This window comes from Dipodomys ordii, unplaced genomic scaffold (genome assembly GCF_000151885.1).
Source record: "Dipodomys ordii isolate 6190 unplaced genomic scaffold, Dord_2.0 Scaffold22, whole genome shotgun sequence".
In the NCBI taxonomy this organism is placed as follows: domain Eukaryota; kingdom Metazoa; phylum Chordata; class Mammalia; order Rodentia; family Heteromyidae; genus Dipodomys; species Dipodomys ordii.
In genome coordinates, this window is record NW_012267238.1 from 528,689 (window position 1) to 546,924 (window position 18,236).

The 18,236-nt window shown below is 38.4% G+C and overlaps 1 protein-coding gene across 1 annotated transcript; it reads left to right on the forward strand.

Moving 5' to 3' along the window:
- Nucleotides 1–15,069: 15,069 nt before the first annotated feature.
- On the forward strand, nt 15,070–16,437 carry LOC105984055 (hemoglobin subunit delta-like). The gene is made up of 3 exons (XM_013014109.1): nt 15,070–15,223; nt 15,334–15,556; nt 16,170–16,437. The coding sequence occupies exons 1-3, from the start codon at nt 15,132–15,134 to the stop codon at nt 16,296–16,298; spliced, it is 444 nt and encodes a 147-aa protein (XP_012869563.1). The 5' UTR covers nt 15,070–15,131; the 3' UTR covers nt 16,299–16,437.
- The last annotated feature ends 1,799 nt before the right edge of the window (nt 16,438–18,236 follow it).

The window sequence follows — 18,236 nt, forward strand, 5'->3', positions numbered from 1 at the left end:
GCTGCCTGCCTATAGTTTAGACCTCTCACAGAGAAGTTCTATCCCTCATATAATGCAAAGAATAAAAGTAGTCTGCTAAGCAATCATAGGTGATGGTCCTTCAGTCTTCATTTCCATAGACTTTTAAATATAGAGCCCCCCAATTTTATGTTGATGGGTATGTTTGCATGTATGTTTGCATGTTTTTGTGTGTGAGAGGGGTAGGTTGGGTTCCTATTTGTTTTTGCCTGAATTATGGATTTTATTGAGAAGATCACAGAAGAAACCAATGTCCCACATGCATAGATTACTTGAATGGAAAGCATGAGGAGTAGGAGAGTGGTATTGGGAAGAAAGGATTCTTAGAATTAGACAATTTAGTGGAGACGGTGATGACTTCAAGGCTGGCTTGGGGCAGAGTAACAAGGATGGAGTTCACTATATGAAAATTAGTCCAGGCTGTAAGAAGTCAAGGTCTAAGAGGGATTACAATGCCTTTCTATTTAGTATAAGCTAGTTTTCAACAGGGCTTTGCTGTTCACAGCTTCTTTGAGGATAGAATGGGGCAGATGTTGGCACTCAGAACAGTTGACACCTGTCTCAAATTAACTACATTTTGTTGCTAAGGAATTTGGTGTATTGTGTGTTGACATATGCCTTACCATGGTTAAGTCAGCTCAAAGGCCTTAGGAGAAATAACACTCAAGTATGCAGGTGAACTACTACATGTGAAGGTCTAGATATCATTATATGTTTCTGGAAGAGGAGGGGATATTTGTGGAGGAAATTACAAGAAGCCCTCCATGACACATTGTGTCTGAGCAATAGAACCACAGCAGGCTATCCAAAGGAAGTGAGAAGACTTTGACTAGATCAACTAGGCAGGCAGATTCACTGGGTTTCTTGTGTGATTGGGAGTTAATTTGTATTTGTAGAAAAGAATGTAACATTGTGATAGAGAGTTCAGGAAAATTAAAGTGTGTTTGGGTGACAGATAGAAGAGATCTTACTAATGTTGGGTGTATTCATCTTCATTGTTTTCTATGTCATGGAATTAAATCCCTGCCCAACTGTCATAAATAACTCACAAATAATAGGCTGCCTGAGTTCATCTCCATAACATTGCATCCACTCATAAATCCCTTAGCTTATTATTCTCTGAGTTTGTAATACAAAACCTTTATCATGATAAAATACCAAGATTTTATTCTTTACTCGTCTTCTATTTTATTGGGATATTGCACTTGTTTTTACCTACTTTTAGATGGGAATTTGTTTCTCCCAACTATTTATAATGGTCTCTGCTTTATCATTAAATCACTTCTAATGTAACATTTTTTATTAACATTATCCCATATTACTTTTCTGCAGTCACTTGCCAGTGTACAATTGTATGCACTTTTACTTGTCATATAACATTATCTGAAACTTTCCAATTTGTTAGGTTATTGATTTGTGTTGATATCCTTTATTAGATGTGACCAACACAAGTCTCTGTGAGCTTCTGTCTTGTTCACTAAATACCCCAGTATTTGAAATAATGTATGACATAATTAGGCTCAGTAAATGTTTGAATTTAAAAATACATAATGAATAATTGTATAGCTGCTAGGTGGTTATAACTGGGATCTACTACTGATGAGATGAAGTTCAAAATTCAATAACAGGGCATTCCCTGACATGTACTTCAAGTGCTTCTAATCTGACATAATGCATTGACATTAAGGCCAGTAGAGAGGTCAGTACCCTGAGCCAGGCCCTCTGAACAGGTCTATTGATGAGTGTAAATGGGATGCCTTTCTGTGGTCAAAGTTGCCTCTTCTTTATATTCCACTGACATTTTTATTTTCTCTGTGTGAAAGTCCTGGGACTTGAACTCAGTGCATGGGTACTATTTATGAGCTCTTTTGCTCAAGGCTAACACCGCAGTGTTTTGGTGGTTAATTGGAGATAACAGTCTTATGGACTTTACTTCCTGGGTTGGCTTTGAATCATGAGCCTCAGATCTCAGCATCCTGAGTAGCTAGAATTACAGTCATGAGCCACCAGTACCCTTTTCTTTTAAACTGAACTCTTCTGGGTTTGACTCAAACTTTTTTGCCTGCTTCTCCTGTGTTTCTGTGCCAACTAAGTTTGAAAATGAGAGCTCACAGACATTTCGGAATGCCATGATAAAACAGCCTGGCTCTTTAGCAATTGCTAAACATTAAATATTGCAAACAAATATTTATGTAAATGGATATTTAAAATATTAAACAAATATTTTAAGTCTGAACAGATAAAACGGAGGAAGTCTCTTACATGTTCAAGTAGGCAGAAATAATTTCTAATTCAGGTCTAACACTGGATCTGAGTGTTCCAATACTTCTATAAATATTGATAAATAGTGACTTTTAAAATTGTAGCTTTTGCAAGAATTAATCTCATGTATAAAGAAAGAAATCAGAGTCTTAAGGTTGTGTGTATGAAAAATAATAACACTCTATTTTCTTAGCCATTAAAATTATGCCCAGTCCATATAAGTAATTGCTTGTTATAGGAAATCGAACTGCAGCCCACAACCACAACAGTGTGTGGAATGTTGTCAGTGAAGACTGACTCTGTCTGATTAGATAACTCAGTAGAGGAACATAGCACAATATAGATCAGACAGAGATCACCTCATCCCCACTGAATCATGTATGACTCTCTTCACTGGGCATAGTAATAAGCTTCCCCAATACCAAATTGAGTATTCCCCCCCACCAGCCAAACACTTCTCCATATATATGAGTGAACAAAGTTTGCTCAGTTGGAATACGTTATGAATATGAAGAAAAAATGAAGCAATTCTCACCTCTTGTCTAAATGACCAATTTTAATTTATCTGGTGTCCACACTAGTGTTGGACTGGGATACTTTTTCATTTAGAAGAGTTTTAAAATCATGAGCCTCATCTACGCTTTAGGGAAATTGGTGACTCAGAGCACTTAAGGCTTCATTCATATGCATTGTAGCTGAATAATAGAAGGATTTAGCACCAGCACACAACAGCATTTTACTCAGTGCTCAACAGATTTATTCTTCTTAGCCTTCTTGTTTCTAATTCACTTCTTAGGGTCAGGATATGAGTCACTTTAGGGGAGGTGGTAAAAGTGATAAGAATAGAATAGTGAAAGATAGTGGAAAGGACAACAGACGTCCCTGATAGGCTGAGACACAGATAGCCCTCCCACAAACCTTCTTTGTCCAAACTCTATCCTAAGGTTAGACTACCATTGACCATCAGCCTCATTTCATCAGGAAAAATAAAGGAAATGGAAGACCACACAGAAAGGGGCCAGCAAGACCTGCTTCTGTCTCATCTATGATCACCAGTATACTCCCAGCCATAACACAGTGGTACATTTTGCTGCCAAGGTAAAGCTGTGGTTGCTAGCCTGTGGAACCAGATGAAGCTAAAAGAGGAAAAAAGTAAGATACTCAGCAGATAGCCAACGGAAATCAGAAAAGGTGGTAGTAAGGAAGAAAGTATTGCTGAATGAGAAACTATACAAGTTTGTATGTTTGGTTTTTGCATATTAGGACTTTACATTGTGTCCATCTAACAGGCTTTTTTCTGGTGATTTACTTCTGAATCCAGAGATTCTTGAGTAATTTTTAAAATGTCCTCTGTCTCAGTAATAATGAACAGCTCAACAGTCAAAGTTCATGGCCAGAAGGTGCTGATCTCCTTTGGAAAGGCAGTTAGATACATGAATGAGCTCAAAACTACCTGTGCTGAGTGAGCTATGCTGTGACAAACTGTTTATGAGCCTAAGATCTTCAGGGTGAGTTGTGGACATGCTCCTGATTTCTTCTTCTTTTTTTTTTTTTGGTGGTTGTGGGACTTGAACTCTGGGCTTGGGTACTATCTCTCAGCTCTTCAGCTCAAGGTGAGTGCACTACTGCTTGAGACAAAGTGCCACTTCCGGTTTTCTAGTCCTTTATTGGAGATGAGAGTCTCTTGGACTTTTCTGCCCGGGTTGGCTTTGAACCATGATCCTCAGATCTCAGCCTACTGAGTAGCTAGGATTACAGGCTTGAGCCACCTGTGCTCGGCTTGATTTCTTCTTTTATCTGCAGCATTTATACCATGGATTTTTAGAAGAAACATGCAATAATATCTTATTTTATAGAAGTAATTGGGAGATGGACTACTGGAGGGAAAGTCTTGATTTTATTCAAGAAGCTGAGATCTGAGGATTGAGGTTCAAAGCCAGCATGGGGAGAAAAGTCACAAGACTCTTTAAAAAAAAACGTTATTGTAGAGGTGATATTCAGACCGGTTACAGTTACATGAATCAATTATGAGTACAATTCTTTTTGAATCATGTCTCCCCTTCCCTTGCTCTCTCCCAGTTTTCCCCTCCTTTCCCCACCCACAAGATGTACTGTTTATTTTCCACATACTCTCTAGTATGTACCACTTCGTTCCATCTTTTCAGTGTCCCTCCTTAACCCCCCTAATACAAACAAATAACAAACAAGACAAAAGGAAAAGAAAGCCAAAATAGCAACTAAAAGGTCTCTTGTTTCCTTTTCTTGGAGTTCATTTCATACATTATTAGTTTATATGATCATATGCACATAGCTATTTAGCCTTTGTCAAGCACTCCTGTGCATATCCTGCTTTGGCATCAGTGTGTGAATGTCTAGAGTCATATACAATTTATTATGTTCCAGTATGCATATATGTGTGTATTAATAATTCAGTGGGTTTACTTGTAGATTTATAGGCATATTCTATTTACTACAAGTGAAAGAAACCATGCAACCTCTGTTTCTTTGGCTCTGGCTTACTTTGCTTCATATAATTTTTTCCAACTCTTTCCATTTCCTTACAAACGGAGCTATGTCATTCTTTCTGATGGATAAATAGAATTCCACAGTTTGTATATACCACATCTTCTTGATCCATTCATCCACTGAGGGGCATCTGGGTTGAGTCCGTATCTTGGCTATGTTACACAATGCTTCAATAAGCATTGTTGGACTGGTAGCGTTAGTGTGGCATTCTGTTCTGCTGGGTGATAGGGTAGCTCTATGTTTAGTTTTTTAAGGAATACTGCTTTCCAGAGTGGTTGAACAAGTTTACATTCTCACCAACAGTGTACTAGACTTCCTCTTTGGCCATATCCCTGCCAGCAATTGTTATTGTTGATAATAGCCATTCTAACTGGGATGAGGTAGAATCTCAATATTTAGTTTACATTTCTTTTATGACTAGAGATGGTGAACATTTCTTCATGTGTCTATTAGCCATTCTTACTTTTTCCTTTGAAAAGTCCCTCTTTAAGTCTTTAGCTCATTTCTTGATTTGGTTGTTGAGTTTTTGAGGGTTTATTTTGGGGGGTTTAATTTAATTTTATGAGCACTAAGTATATTTTAGATATGAGGTCCTTGTCTGGTGCATATCTAGTAAAGATTTTCTCCCATTCTCTAGGCTTTCTATTCCTTTGCCACGCAAAAACTCTTAAGTTTGATGCAATCTTATCCATCCAGTCTTTCTTCAATCTGTTGTGGTTCTGGATCTTTACTTAGGAAGTTTCAACTTGTGCTTAGAAGGCCTAGTGTTCCCCCTACTCCTTCCTGTAATATTTTCATGATATCGGGTGTTACACTGAGGTCTTTGATCCATTTAGAATTAATTCTGGTCCAGGGTGATATATGAGTATCTAGCTTCAGTGTTCTGCACATCGATAGCCAGGTTTCCCAGCACCATTTGTTGAAGAGGCTGTCTTTCTTCCCACCTGTGTTTTTGGCTTCCTTATCAAATATTAAACGACTATATGTTTGTGAGATTCTATTAGAATCTTATCTCCAATTAATCATGAAAAGGCCAGAGGTGAGGCTATGACCCAAGTGATAGAACGCTGGCCTTAACTGGAGAAGTGAAAGAGGAGGAACAGTGGAGGCCACTAGTCATCCACTGTTTTTGAATAATCTCTATGCTATGAAAGGGAGTGCCCAATACTGAACTAAAGTTTTTGTCCTGGATAACACAAATTTGATCAGGAAGACAGTCTTGCCTTTGTAACTGAAATTATGAATATGTTTCTGAAGTTTGTTAAGATTAGCATCAAGGTTTGGCAGAACAAAGGAACACCAATTTTTTCTTTTTTGTGTTTAAGGGTTTTTTTTTTAGTATTTTTAACATATATTTTTATTGTAAAGATACTATAGAGAGGGGTAAGGTAATTAGTACATTTCCTATAGGTCATTGTTATGTCCTCCTTTGTTTTCCCCCTATCATCTCTTCCTTCTCCACCTCCCCAGCTCCTCCCTCCTCCACCCCCCACCCTGCAAGTTGTAAAGTTCGTTTTCAACATGGTGTCTTATACATCTCATTGTTATGATGGGTCAACCTGTATCCTTATTTCAGCTTTTTGTCATTTCCCTTCCCGTCCCTGAATTAGAAATTGTATATACAAGATGCAGGGCACCAGAATCAAATACAGTGAAAACAGGGGTTATACCATGGGGGAAGAACATAAAAGAGAAACAAGAAAATCACATAATACATTATAAGTACATTGGAAACAACAGCAAGAAAGATAAAACCTCTTGTGTCCCTATCGTGGGGTTCATTTCGCTAGGCATCATCTTATATGGTCATATGTACATAGGTTTTCATATTTAGCAGTTATTTGTCAAAAATTCTTGAATATATGGCACAGGGCTCTTGTTATTTGATCATTCAATCAATTTCAGTGTTTTTAGTGTGCAGTTTTACTTTTAAAATGATAGAAAGTAAAGCAGTAAAACAACCAATGACAGTGTTCTGGGAGCTAGTGAGAGAATAGAGCACCACGTTGCAATGGGAACTTCCAGACCAGTGTCATGTTAAGCCCATGTCAGGCAAAGAGAGATATGATGTTGTGAGAATATGGCCCTAAAAGTTGTTCACACTGGATAAGAAAGAAGTGGGTTCATACTTACTTGTAGCAATGCCACGATGAGGTCTTCTGTTTACCGTATAATTTCCCATCTGCATTTCCATTTTTAGGCAGTGTGATGCTTACTGATTGTCATAGCAATCCAGATTCTAGACAGAATCTGACAACTTCTGTGGTCTACAAGTACCAAAGATGTTCCTATCTGCTAACCTGGAGGCTCCTGTGTCTCTAAAATTCCGTTATCTGAAGATAAAATGGGGGAATCAAGCTTTTCTACCAGACTCAGATTCTATATGAATAGGATAAAAATCATTCCCTACAAGGAATATCACTTTTTTCTTCTGTGTTCTTATCATTTATGTTGATTCCAGTAAGAATGTACTACAGGTAGTGGGAATATTGTACACTATGATCTATGGAGGATTGAGAACAGGCATTCCCGAAATCTTTCAAGATGAAGGATACCTTGTAGTGACTTCAAGTAGATAGTACTTCTAGGAAGGGAAAGTTGGCTGTGGAGCAATGACAATGTCTTTAATGAAAGAGATAGAATAGTGGTACTCTTTAGAGGTTTAAGAAGAATGTTCTTTGTTGCTATACATGTTCCCCCACCCCCACAGTATAACCCCTGCTTTCACTGTATTTGATGTCAGTATAATTTATGGAGGGGAAGGGAAAAAACAAATTGTTTAAATAGGGATACAGGTGAACCCATTGCAACAATGAGATGTACAAGTCATTATGTCGAAAACTAACTTTACAACTTTGGTGGGGGGTGGAGAGGACTGGGGGGAGGGAGGATGGGATGGGATAAGAAGGGGAAACAAAGGAGGAGGCTACAATGCTTGATAAGAAATGTACTCATTATCTTGCCCATGCAATTATAATCCCTCTGTACAGTATTATCACAATAAAAAATAAAAATAAAAAAAAGAAGACTGTTAACAGTTGATGATGATGTGATAAGATTGACAAAGAGTTCCTGTTTGGCCTCCTATTTATATAATCTCAGATAAAACTCACCTAGTGGTTATAGTCATTTTTCTTCAATATACGAAACATTTTTGGCTAGTTATAATGAGGTAAGGATGAGCTTTTCTAGAGATCAGGTCAAGTTTCATACTTTAACTTTTTTCTTACTGTCTTCAATGGTGTTGATAGGAAACCATCTTTAAGGCATACACAGTGACTGTCTTGGCTTTCAACTCTCCTACCCTTGTTAGCTCTTGTGGCTTGAAAAATGCTGTGTGTGTGTGTGTGTGTGCCAGTCCTGGGCCTGGGAACTGTCCCTGAATCTTTTGGCTCAAAGGTAGTGCTCTACCACTTGAGCCAGAGCTCCACTTCCAAGCTCTTTTGTTGATTAACTGGAGACAAGCATATCATGAATTTTCCTGTCCTGGTTGGCTTTAACCCATGATCCTCAGATCATAGGCATGAGCCACCAGTGCTCTGCCAGGTGTGAATTTAAGTGGAAATTGGGTTGTGATGCCCACTTCTGATTCTTTAGCAGAACATTCTGTTTTAAATTAGTAACCAATTAAAAAAGATATGGCCAGTAGTTCTTCCTTGTGAAGTGGACCTTAAAAATTGAATTGAAGCAAATGAATATAGCTTTATACACTTCTGTTAGCCATTAGACAACACACAGAGACACACATAGATACATGACACACAGCGTGCTGTATTTCTGTCTACTTTGTTCTGCCTTGCACACTTCCTGTGCTGTGCTATAAATTCTTATACAGGCAAACAAGAAAAGATTTTATTCAATGGAATCATCAGTAAATGAATGACTAATTATTCCTTGTCTTAGAATTTCTGGGAAAAGCAGACAATCACCTAACACTTAGAGTTCCTTCAATGTAAATGCAATGATACACAAGGAAGCCTAAGGCACTCTGAAGAAGACATTTGTTTTCTGATCATAGTAGCAACTATTTTTTTCTGTGTCAAATTAGAGAAGATTTTCTGACTTTTAAACTTAAATGGATGTTTTTAAGCATAGTGTGCTTGTAGGTTAATTTTAGGCTTATTGAGTCACTAAGCAGAACCCAGCTCATCCTTCTGTAGAAAAATGTGTTTATAGTAACTCTTCCATTACAGCCAGGATATGCTGGTAATGCATTATATTTATATTTCACTGTTCTGCCACTGCCTGAGGCGGAGGCTCCTTCATGTCCATATTTCCTTCTCAAGACCTTGTGCGTAGGAGACATTGAGGACTCCTGCTCACATCTCAGAAGCAGATAAGTTCAGGTCAACATTGAGAAGATTTGTCTCACGCTTAGTAAAGTATTTAAAACCCAGATGCTAAGCAAAAAAAAAAGAGATTTAGGAAATACTTAAAGAGGGCAAGAGAGCTAAGGGGTTTTGTGATTATGAATAAGAGAAATAACTATTCTGTTGTTATTTTTCTTACAAAAGATCAATAAGAGGCAATAGGAGCTTATATCTCTTCTCCTATTCCTGTACTTCTGCAAGGAGATAGTTAAACAGTGACAGAAGTTAGGCCTATGAGTCCCCAGACAAATGTCCCCTGGATGGAAATCATATTGATCACAGTGTCAGTGTTGAGGATTAGGAGTAGAGGAGTTTAAAGAGACTCAACAGTTTATTATGTTCTAATATATTGCTGAAGTAAAACCATAAATATATATGAACAGAAGTAGTTTCTTGATCTTATTTCTATTTTGATAATTAGCTAATTTCTTAGTTTTCTATGATGTTTTATACACTATGTTCAACATGTTTAAGTGAAGATATATGTGTAAGTTTACTTGTGTGTGTGTGTGTGTGTGTGTGAAAGGGAAAAAGAAAGGAATTGAGAAAGATAGATAATAGAAACAGAAATAGAGGACACAATGTGTGTAGGACTCCACACACATTGTATGTGTGTGGGGAGGGGTGCATGCGTGCATGCATGCGCACACACACACACACACACACACACACACACACACACACATGCAAGTCCTCAGGCTTGAACTCAGGTCTTAGGCCTTATCTTTGAGCTTTTCTGCTCAAGGCTAATGCTCTACCACTTGAGCTACAGCTCTATTTCTGGCTTTTTAAACAACTTATTGAAGATAAGAGTCTGAGGTACTTTCCTGCCCAGACTCATTCGAATCAGACTCCTCAGATCTTAGCCACCTGCGTCACTAGCATTACAAGTATGAGCCACCAGTACCTTCATACAAAGATTTTTGAATAAAACTTATGCAAGTTTAATGTCAAGGAAACTGAGCATAATATCCTCTAAGACTATCCATCGCTATTGAGCCTCTGAGATATGATTTGATCATTTGGGCTTTGGGTTTGAAACCTCAATGATTTTATGGGTACTTAGACTAAAGCCAAGATTTAGCCTTTAAGGAAGTTCAGTCTCTGAGTTAGCTTTGTAAAGACAGCCCCTCTGCTCAACATGTGACAATACAATAAGTCACTCAATGAAGTAAATAAAGGTTAATTTCATCTATTGGAAGAAATATGTGTATATGTTATACACTGCAATAACAATGGCTCTGTAGTAATTAGATACATATTTTAGCAAGGTAAAATCACATTGATTTTATTGCTTTAAGGAGAGAAATGTTGCCTTTTGTGTTTTCTGGCACTGGGATTTGAAATTAGGGCCTCATGCTTACTCAGTTTGCTTGCCTTGGAGATGCTCTATGACTTAAGCCACACCTCCTGCCATGGTTTTGCTGGTTATACTTGAGATGGAGTCACATACTATTCTGCCCAGGTTAACTTTGAACCCTGATCTTTGGGGCTCAGCCCCCTGATAAGTTTGAATTACAACATGAGTCATTGGCTTAAATAAAACCCCATAACTTAAATAAAACCCTGATTCCCTAACTAATTTGTGTGTCTGGGGTTTGGTTGTAATAGTCCTACTCTTCTAGAGATAGTTTCATTTTATTATTTTGAGAACATGCTAAGTGAAGGGAAAGATACATCTTTGGAAGACAGACTGTAGCAAGTAGTTGGACTATGCTTGATCCAGGAAAATATACACTAGATGGTTGCAAAGTCTTACTTGCAGGATTCAAAATAAAACCCCAGAGCATGTGCAAAAATATTCCAGGTCAATATCCTTTTTGAAACAAAAGACTACACCTCATGTCTGTGGAAGATAGTAATGGTTCCCATGAAGAAGTTAATATTTATCCTTTAAATCACAGTCTAGGCACACTGTGGTAGTGAACACATGGAATTATGAAAGTTTGGCATGACTGTGGGGCTAAACTTGTGTCTCACTTTGAGGATATGTGTGTGTATGTATGTATATGTGTGTTTAGTAATCAGTGGGGCAGGAAGCAAAGTTTAGCTACTCTTTGTGGGACCCTCATAGGATGGGAACAAGCCAAAAGTGAACAAGTTAGAGTCCTCATAGCATTTTCTTAATGGTCTAGAATTGAACTCGGGACTCTGTATACAATCAAATTTATCACTACTTTCCCTTTTCTATAGTCTTCAGCTATTTGTAACCTTGTCCCTACAGTGTTACAGGGAATAAAAGGGAAAGTCTTTTTATGATCCAAAGATATTTCAACAGCCACGAGTAGTAGCAGTACTTGTTTATTTTTGTTGTTTATTTGTTTGTTTTGTTTGTCATGGGGCTTGAACGCTTCAGCTCATGGCCAGTGCTCTACCACGTGAGCCACAGCGCCACGTCCAGTCTTCTGGTGGTTAACTGGAGATGAGAAACTTAGGGACTTTCCTGCCTGGGCTGGCTTTGAACCTTGATCCTCAGATCTCAGCCTCCTGAGTAGCTAGGATTACAGGTATAAGCCACTGGCACCTGGCTAGCAGTAGCACTTATGTCAAAACCAGATGATGTTTTACTTCAGCAATAACCAGTACAAGAGCATGGCTAACAACCCAATCACAAAGGAAGAAAACAAGCTAGAACTTTGGTGAACCATTTCTGCACAAAGGGCAAAGTGGAAAAAATCTGTACCATGGTGAGAATTCCTTCTCAAAATTTTTATTTATTTATTTTTATGTAGGTCCCAGGGCTTGAAGTCAGGGCCTGGTTAATATCCCTGACCTTTTGTGTTCTAAGGCTAGTGCTTTACCACTTTGAGCCATATCTCTAGTTCTGAATTTTTGGCAATAAATTGGAGATAAGAATCTCACAGAATTTCTTGCCAGGGCTGACTTTGAACCTTGATCTTCAGACTCCAACTTCCTGAATAGCTAGAATGACTGGTAATCTCCAATTTTTAAAGATGAACCCTTGACAAGTTGGTAATTTACAGAGAAGTATAAACATGTTTTTTTTGTAATATTTGTGTGTGGTTTTATTTTTTGCCTTTATCTGGTCCTGGGGCTTGAACTTAAGGCTTAATCATTGTCCCTGAACTCAGTTGTTTAACATGAATTCTCTAGCACTTGAACTACAGCTCCACTTATCAATTTTTTTTTTTGGTGGTAACAGTCTCACAAACTGTCCTGCTCTATCTAGTTTTGAAACTGTGATCCTCATATCTCAGCCTTCCCAGTAGCTGGAATTACAGGTGTGAGCCACCAACTCAACCATGTAAGTTGTTTTTAACATGTTCATTCTAGAAAATATAGGATTCTAGCTGGGTGTCCGTGGCTCACGTCTATAATTCTAGCTACTCAGAAAGCTGAGAATCACGGTTCAAAGCCATCCCGGGCAGGAAAGTCTGTGAGACTTTTATCTCCAATAAACCATCAGAAAACTGGAAGTGGCACTGTGGCTCAAGTGGTAGAGTGCTCACCTTGAACTGAAGAGTTCAGGGGTAGCACCCAGGCCCAGAGTTCAAGCCCCACAACTGACAAAAAACAAAAAAGAGGAAAATATAGGATTCTTTTAGGCAAACATTTTTGGAAGATGTCAAAAAGCCCAAAAATGTTTGTTTTGAGTCTTCAACTCCTATTTCCTGACTGGGAAGTATTGTTCTATTTCTCCCTACGTTAACCCTATTATAGTAAAATAAATCCTTGATAACATTTCTGAAAAAAATAGTCTGTTGAAGCCTTTCTAATGGTGTTAAGGATTTTTGAAATTTGATTTAAGAAAGGATTGGATACGGTTTTGCCTGCCCTGGCTGGTTTTGAACTGCAATCCTCAGATCTCAGCTTGCTGAATAGTTATTATTGCAAGCATGAGCCACTGGCACCTGGCTAACTTTAATTTTAATAAAATGGAAATGTATTCATGACCTTACTCCTGTAACTGTAACCACCTCTGTACAGCATTTTTACAATAAAATAAAAATTTAAAATATATAAAGGTAAGGAAAATCAATCCTCTGTTCCTTAATATTGATAAATACTTGGAAGCTCTTTTCTCCTGGAAAAATGTGTAAAAATCTTTCCTTAGGAGTAAATAACTGATTAGATTTTCATTGCTTCAAAGGAAAGAAGAACATAGAAATTACTAGAAGTATATTCATTTATCAATATAATCTTGTCTAAGCACATAATTTCTCCCTGTGATATACAGCTTTTCCTACATCCCAGAAATAATCTCATAAGTTTTGTTCAAAATATGTGTTATATGTTTGAATGGGTAAAAAGGATGAGGAAAACTTTAACAATGACAGAGGAATTTATTTAGAGAAGGAAGCAAAAAATGGAACAAGAAATGGAAAATTTGTTAATTCCCTTAGAGTAACTATCAGTATAAATACACACACACACACACACACACACATACACACACCATACACACACCATACACACACAGCTATTTGTCTGGTATATCTAAAAATAACATTGCAATAGGAGTTTCAGAGTGATAATGTTGAGAAGCCAAGAGCACTGTTAAATATTATTTGTGAATGATGACAAAGAGAGAGAAAGCTCATACCAGACATGAGTCCCCTGAAACAGGAGGAATTTATAAAGTAGTAAGGATACAGTAAATAAATAAGTGTGCCTCATTCCATACTCCAAAAAAATGCAGATGTAATCCTGAGCCTAGGTTAGTAGGGGTAGAGACAAAGGGAAGTAGGAGATGTCTACAAGGAAGGACAGCTGAGATCCTACATAATTTAGCAGCATAGAACAAACATACCATTTCAGAAGTTTGTTTTGGCCTCAGCAATGGACAGTTTATTAATTGTGGAAGGAGAATGAGTGGAAATATTTAATTTTTTATATATAGAGAAGTAGATACATTAAAATAGAAAGAGAAGAAGAGCTCAGGGTAAGGAATTTCAGTGATGAAAATGGTTCTAAAATACAGTGGGCTCAGTGGGCTGAACAGAAGAAAATTCTGTTTTAAGAGCAAGTGGCTGTTCCCCCTTCTTGTCACTAGGGAGTTCCCAACCAGAGAAGGAGAAGCAGAAGTACTTACATGTGCCTATGTAGTAGTCTTCCAATTAAAACTCTTAGTTCTCGTAATGTTACTCTGCAACGCAGATTTTAAAAAGCTTCATATCAATTTTTATTTTTAATTCATTGAGAATTCTGCTTCCATTTCTGCATCATAAGACCAAGCAGACTACTTATTGAACAAGGGTCTGCTTGATTCAGTTCTTTTTAAACATCATTTATTTGGCTAGAGGTCCAAACTGTAGAATCAAAAGAACATCCCTAACCCTGCACACCTGGAAAAAAAAATAAAATAAAAGATCAAGAGCAGACAATGGAAGGACTATTTATTTTCTAATCAGGAAGTTGAATCCAAACCAGGGGAGGATGATACACTTTAAAACCAAGGGAGGATGATACACTTAGACCCAAGATGTTAGGTTAGCTTCCTCCATTCTTTCCTTACAATAATTCTGTGCACACAGCAGATACAGGGGGAATGGCATCCACACCTTCTTAGGTAAACCACAAGAAAAAATTCCTTCCTCTTTCTGTGTCTCACTTTCCCATTTGCGCAATCAGAAAATTGGGGTAGTAAGCTGTAATAAATTGCCAAATAGTCCAAAAATTGTCTAAAGTTGTCATAAACCATGTTTTTAGGAGTCTTATGCCTTGCTGGTCTGTGACAAGGAGATACATACATAGGAGGAGGGCTGAGAGTCTGAGGGCAGACTCCTAAGCTAATGTCAGACTGCCAAGGACAGGTACATCAGCCCTCACTCAGGCCTCACTCTACCAGACCACACCCTGGCCTTGGCCAATCTGCTTCTAAGATTAGGGAGGGCAGAAGCCAGGGCTGGGCATAAAAGCAGGGGCAGAGCCAGCTGCTGTTTACACTTGCTTCTGACACATCTGTGTTCTCTAGCAACCCCTGACACAGACACCATGGTGCATCTGTCTGGTGAGGAGAAGGCCGCTGTGGCCGCTGTGTGGAGCAAAGTGAACGTGGACTCTGCTGGTGCTGAGGCCCTGGGCAGGTTGGTATCTGGTTATAAGGCTGGTTAAGGAGGCAAAGGGAAAGAAGGCAGGGGAGATGAAGAAGTCTTCTGGGTTTTGATGGTCTTTTGTTCTCTTTTCAACTGCTCAGGCTGCTGTGCGTCTACCCATGGACCCAGAGGTTCTTTGATTCCTTCGGGGACCTGTCCTCTGCTGATGCTATTATGAACAACCCTAAGGTGAAGGCACATGGCAAGAAAGTGCTGCATTCCTTCGATGATGGTCTGCATCATCTGGACAACCTGAAGGCCACCTATGCAAGTCTGAGTGAGCTGCACTGTGACAAGCTGCACGTGGATCCTGAGAACTTCAGGGTGAGACTGTGGGGTCTTCACGAGCGTTTTCTTCCTTCCTCCATTCTGAGGTCGAGGGAACAGCATGAGGAAATATTATAGGTGGAAGGAAGTAGCTTAGCTATAGAAGCAGTCGGCAGCCTTCATCACCATAGACTTCTGAGGACTATTTCAAGTTCTTTTCTTCTACACGTGTTCAAAATAGTGTGGTATTTTTTCCTTTCATTTATTTTTTAAACATTATAACTGTAGGTTTTCAAAAGCTTTCTCATTTTAATCAGATTTTGAGCTATTGTGACATCTTTCTTTGAAGACAAGGAGAGGAAAATGTATTATGCTTCCTTATACCATTCTAAAGAATAGTGATCATTTATTTTGTGTACTAAGATGGCAGTTGGACATGTAGCTGAATGGTATGGTGACAAGATTAACATGTTAAGGGCATGTGTTTGACCCTCCACACTGGAAAAGAATCAAATCAAACAGAAAGATGATATGGAAAATATTTCTCCATGAAATTATTGCTGAATGTAGAAGAATTCTTCACAGTAGCAGGTGCTAAGTTCCAGCTTTCGATGGGACTGACATGCTCCATGTCCCCCTAACCATGAGTATATTTCTTCTTTCTTCACAGCTCCTGGGCAACGTGATTGTGGTTGTGCTGTCCCGTAATCTTGGCAAGGACTTCACCCCAGTGGCACAGGCTGCCTTTCAGAAAGTGGTATCTGGTGTCGCTACTGCCCTGGCTCACAAGTACCACTGAGCTCCCTCCTTTTCCTGCTACCTGCTTTCTATAAAAGGTTCCTTTATCCCCAAAGAACATCTACCAAATATGGGGAAAATCATGATGGACCTTGAGCATCTGGCTTTTGCCTAATAAAAGACATTTTCTTTCATTGCAATAGGTGTTTTTTTTAATTTATTTCTGTACTTGTCACTGAGAAAGGTGTGTGGGAGGTTTGAAAGCATTTAAGAAGTGAGCATTTCATTCAGATCTTGAGAAATTAAATTGTAAAAACGGTGAGGTAATGAGCAGCTGATGAGTTGGAGACACCCACCTGCTGTCTAGTTCTAGTTCTTACTCAGAGCTCAGGGAGGTATTCAAGTGAAGATTTGACTTAAGGGTCAGATTTTTACTGTGTTTTATTTAAAATTACTTCTGCTGCTTCTTTTTTTTGAAGCTCTCTTCATGATTATTTTCACCCCAGAGGCTTTCCCAATAGTTCAGAACCCCTAGCCTGCTAAGATTTTCTACTTAAAGGCAGCACTACTTCCCAAAAGTTTCTTTTCTTCCCTGATTGCTCCTCATCCCTTGTCTTCTCTTGGCCTTAGTTTCCCTCCCCTAATGCCTTAGAGAGTTCTACTTGGAGGAGGGCAGTTGGGAGGAGGTGAGTTAGACTCTCCAATGCTGGTCTCTACTGTGAAGGCTTTCAGAGTCCACACATGAAGGATAAACTGTTAATGGTGTATAGATGGAGGATAAAAGTGAAATGGAAAGGTGGAAGGTTTGTGGCTTGTTGATCAATAATGTATTAATCTTTCCATTGGTCTGGCAACCTAAAGTCACTTGCTCAGAATGTCTACTTAGTCACTTGCTCAGTCTACATAGTATCTAGGAAGTGACTAGAGTTGGGGTTTCTCCCAACTCTGACTCTGTAAATATTAGCATTAATATTAACTATACTTCCTGCCTTCAATTCCTCACTTAGTTTCCATTTAGGTAGATGGTGGGCTTCAGAAACAAAATATAACTTGCAATTGCTCCCTCTATACTCTTACCCAATTCTCAAACTAGTTTGTAAGAGTCTGAAATTGATGTGCAAAGTTAAATGATCAGTAATCATAGGAGGATTTCAATAAAGTTATATGAGATTATAGAATGAAAACTTCCAAATGAAATGAAATTAGATCCTTGTGTACATTCTAAAGAAAAATTATCTAACTATTAATTAAATGCATACATGAAGACCAGAACCTATAAAACTTCTAGGAAAAATATAGGGAAGGATCAATTAATATTGGTTCTTACTGATTATCATCTTGAGAGAGATGGTTAAGCTAAAAAGAATGGCAAGTTTGAGAATACACACAAACACACACAAACTCTCATACACACACATACACATATGCACATACCATGAGTCAGAGTATAAGATGTCCCTGAATTAAATGGATTTTTACAAAGTGTGTAGTAAATTCACACCAACTAGCTAGCCTTCCTTATCAGCAGTAGCAGATCTCAATGTGGTATTGTGGTGATGTGAAAATATTATCCACTACTGTTGATTTTGGTACAGAAGAACTTGTTAATTCACAAGCTACATCATATTTGTGTTTTATAAACTATTATATATAATATATACAATTGACATACAATTTTCATCTTTTTTTTGTCAGTCATGGGGTTTGAACTCTGGGCCTGGGCTCTGTCCCTCAGCTCTTCAGCTCAAGGCTAGTGCTCTACCACTTGAGCCACAGCACCACTTCCAGTTTTCTGGTGGTTTATTGGAGATAAGAGTCTCACAAACTTTCCTGCTTGGGCTAGCTTTGAACCATGATCCTCAGATCTCAGCCTCCTGAGTAGCTAGGATTACAGGCGTGAGCCACCTGTGCCCGGTTGCAATTTTCACCTTAATATACAGTGTAGATTTATGCTAGCTGTCCTTCTGAATACTTAAATGTGTGTCTTTGAAACTTCAGA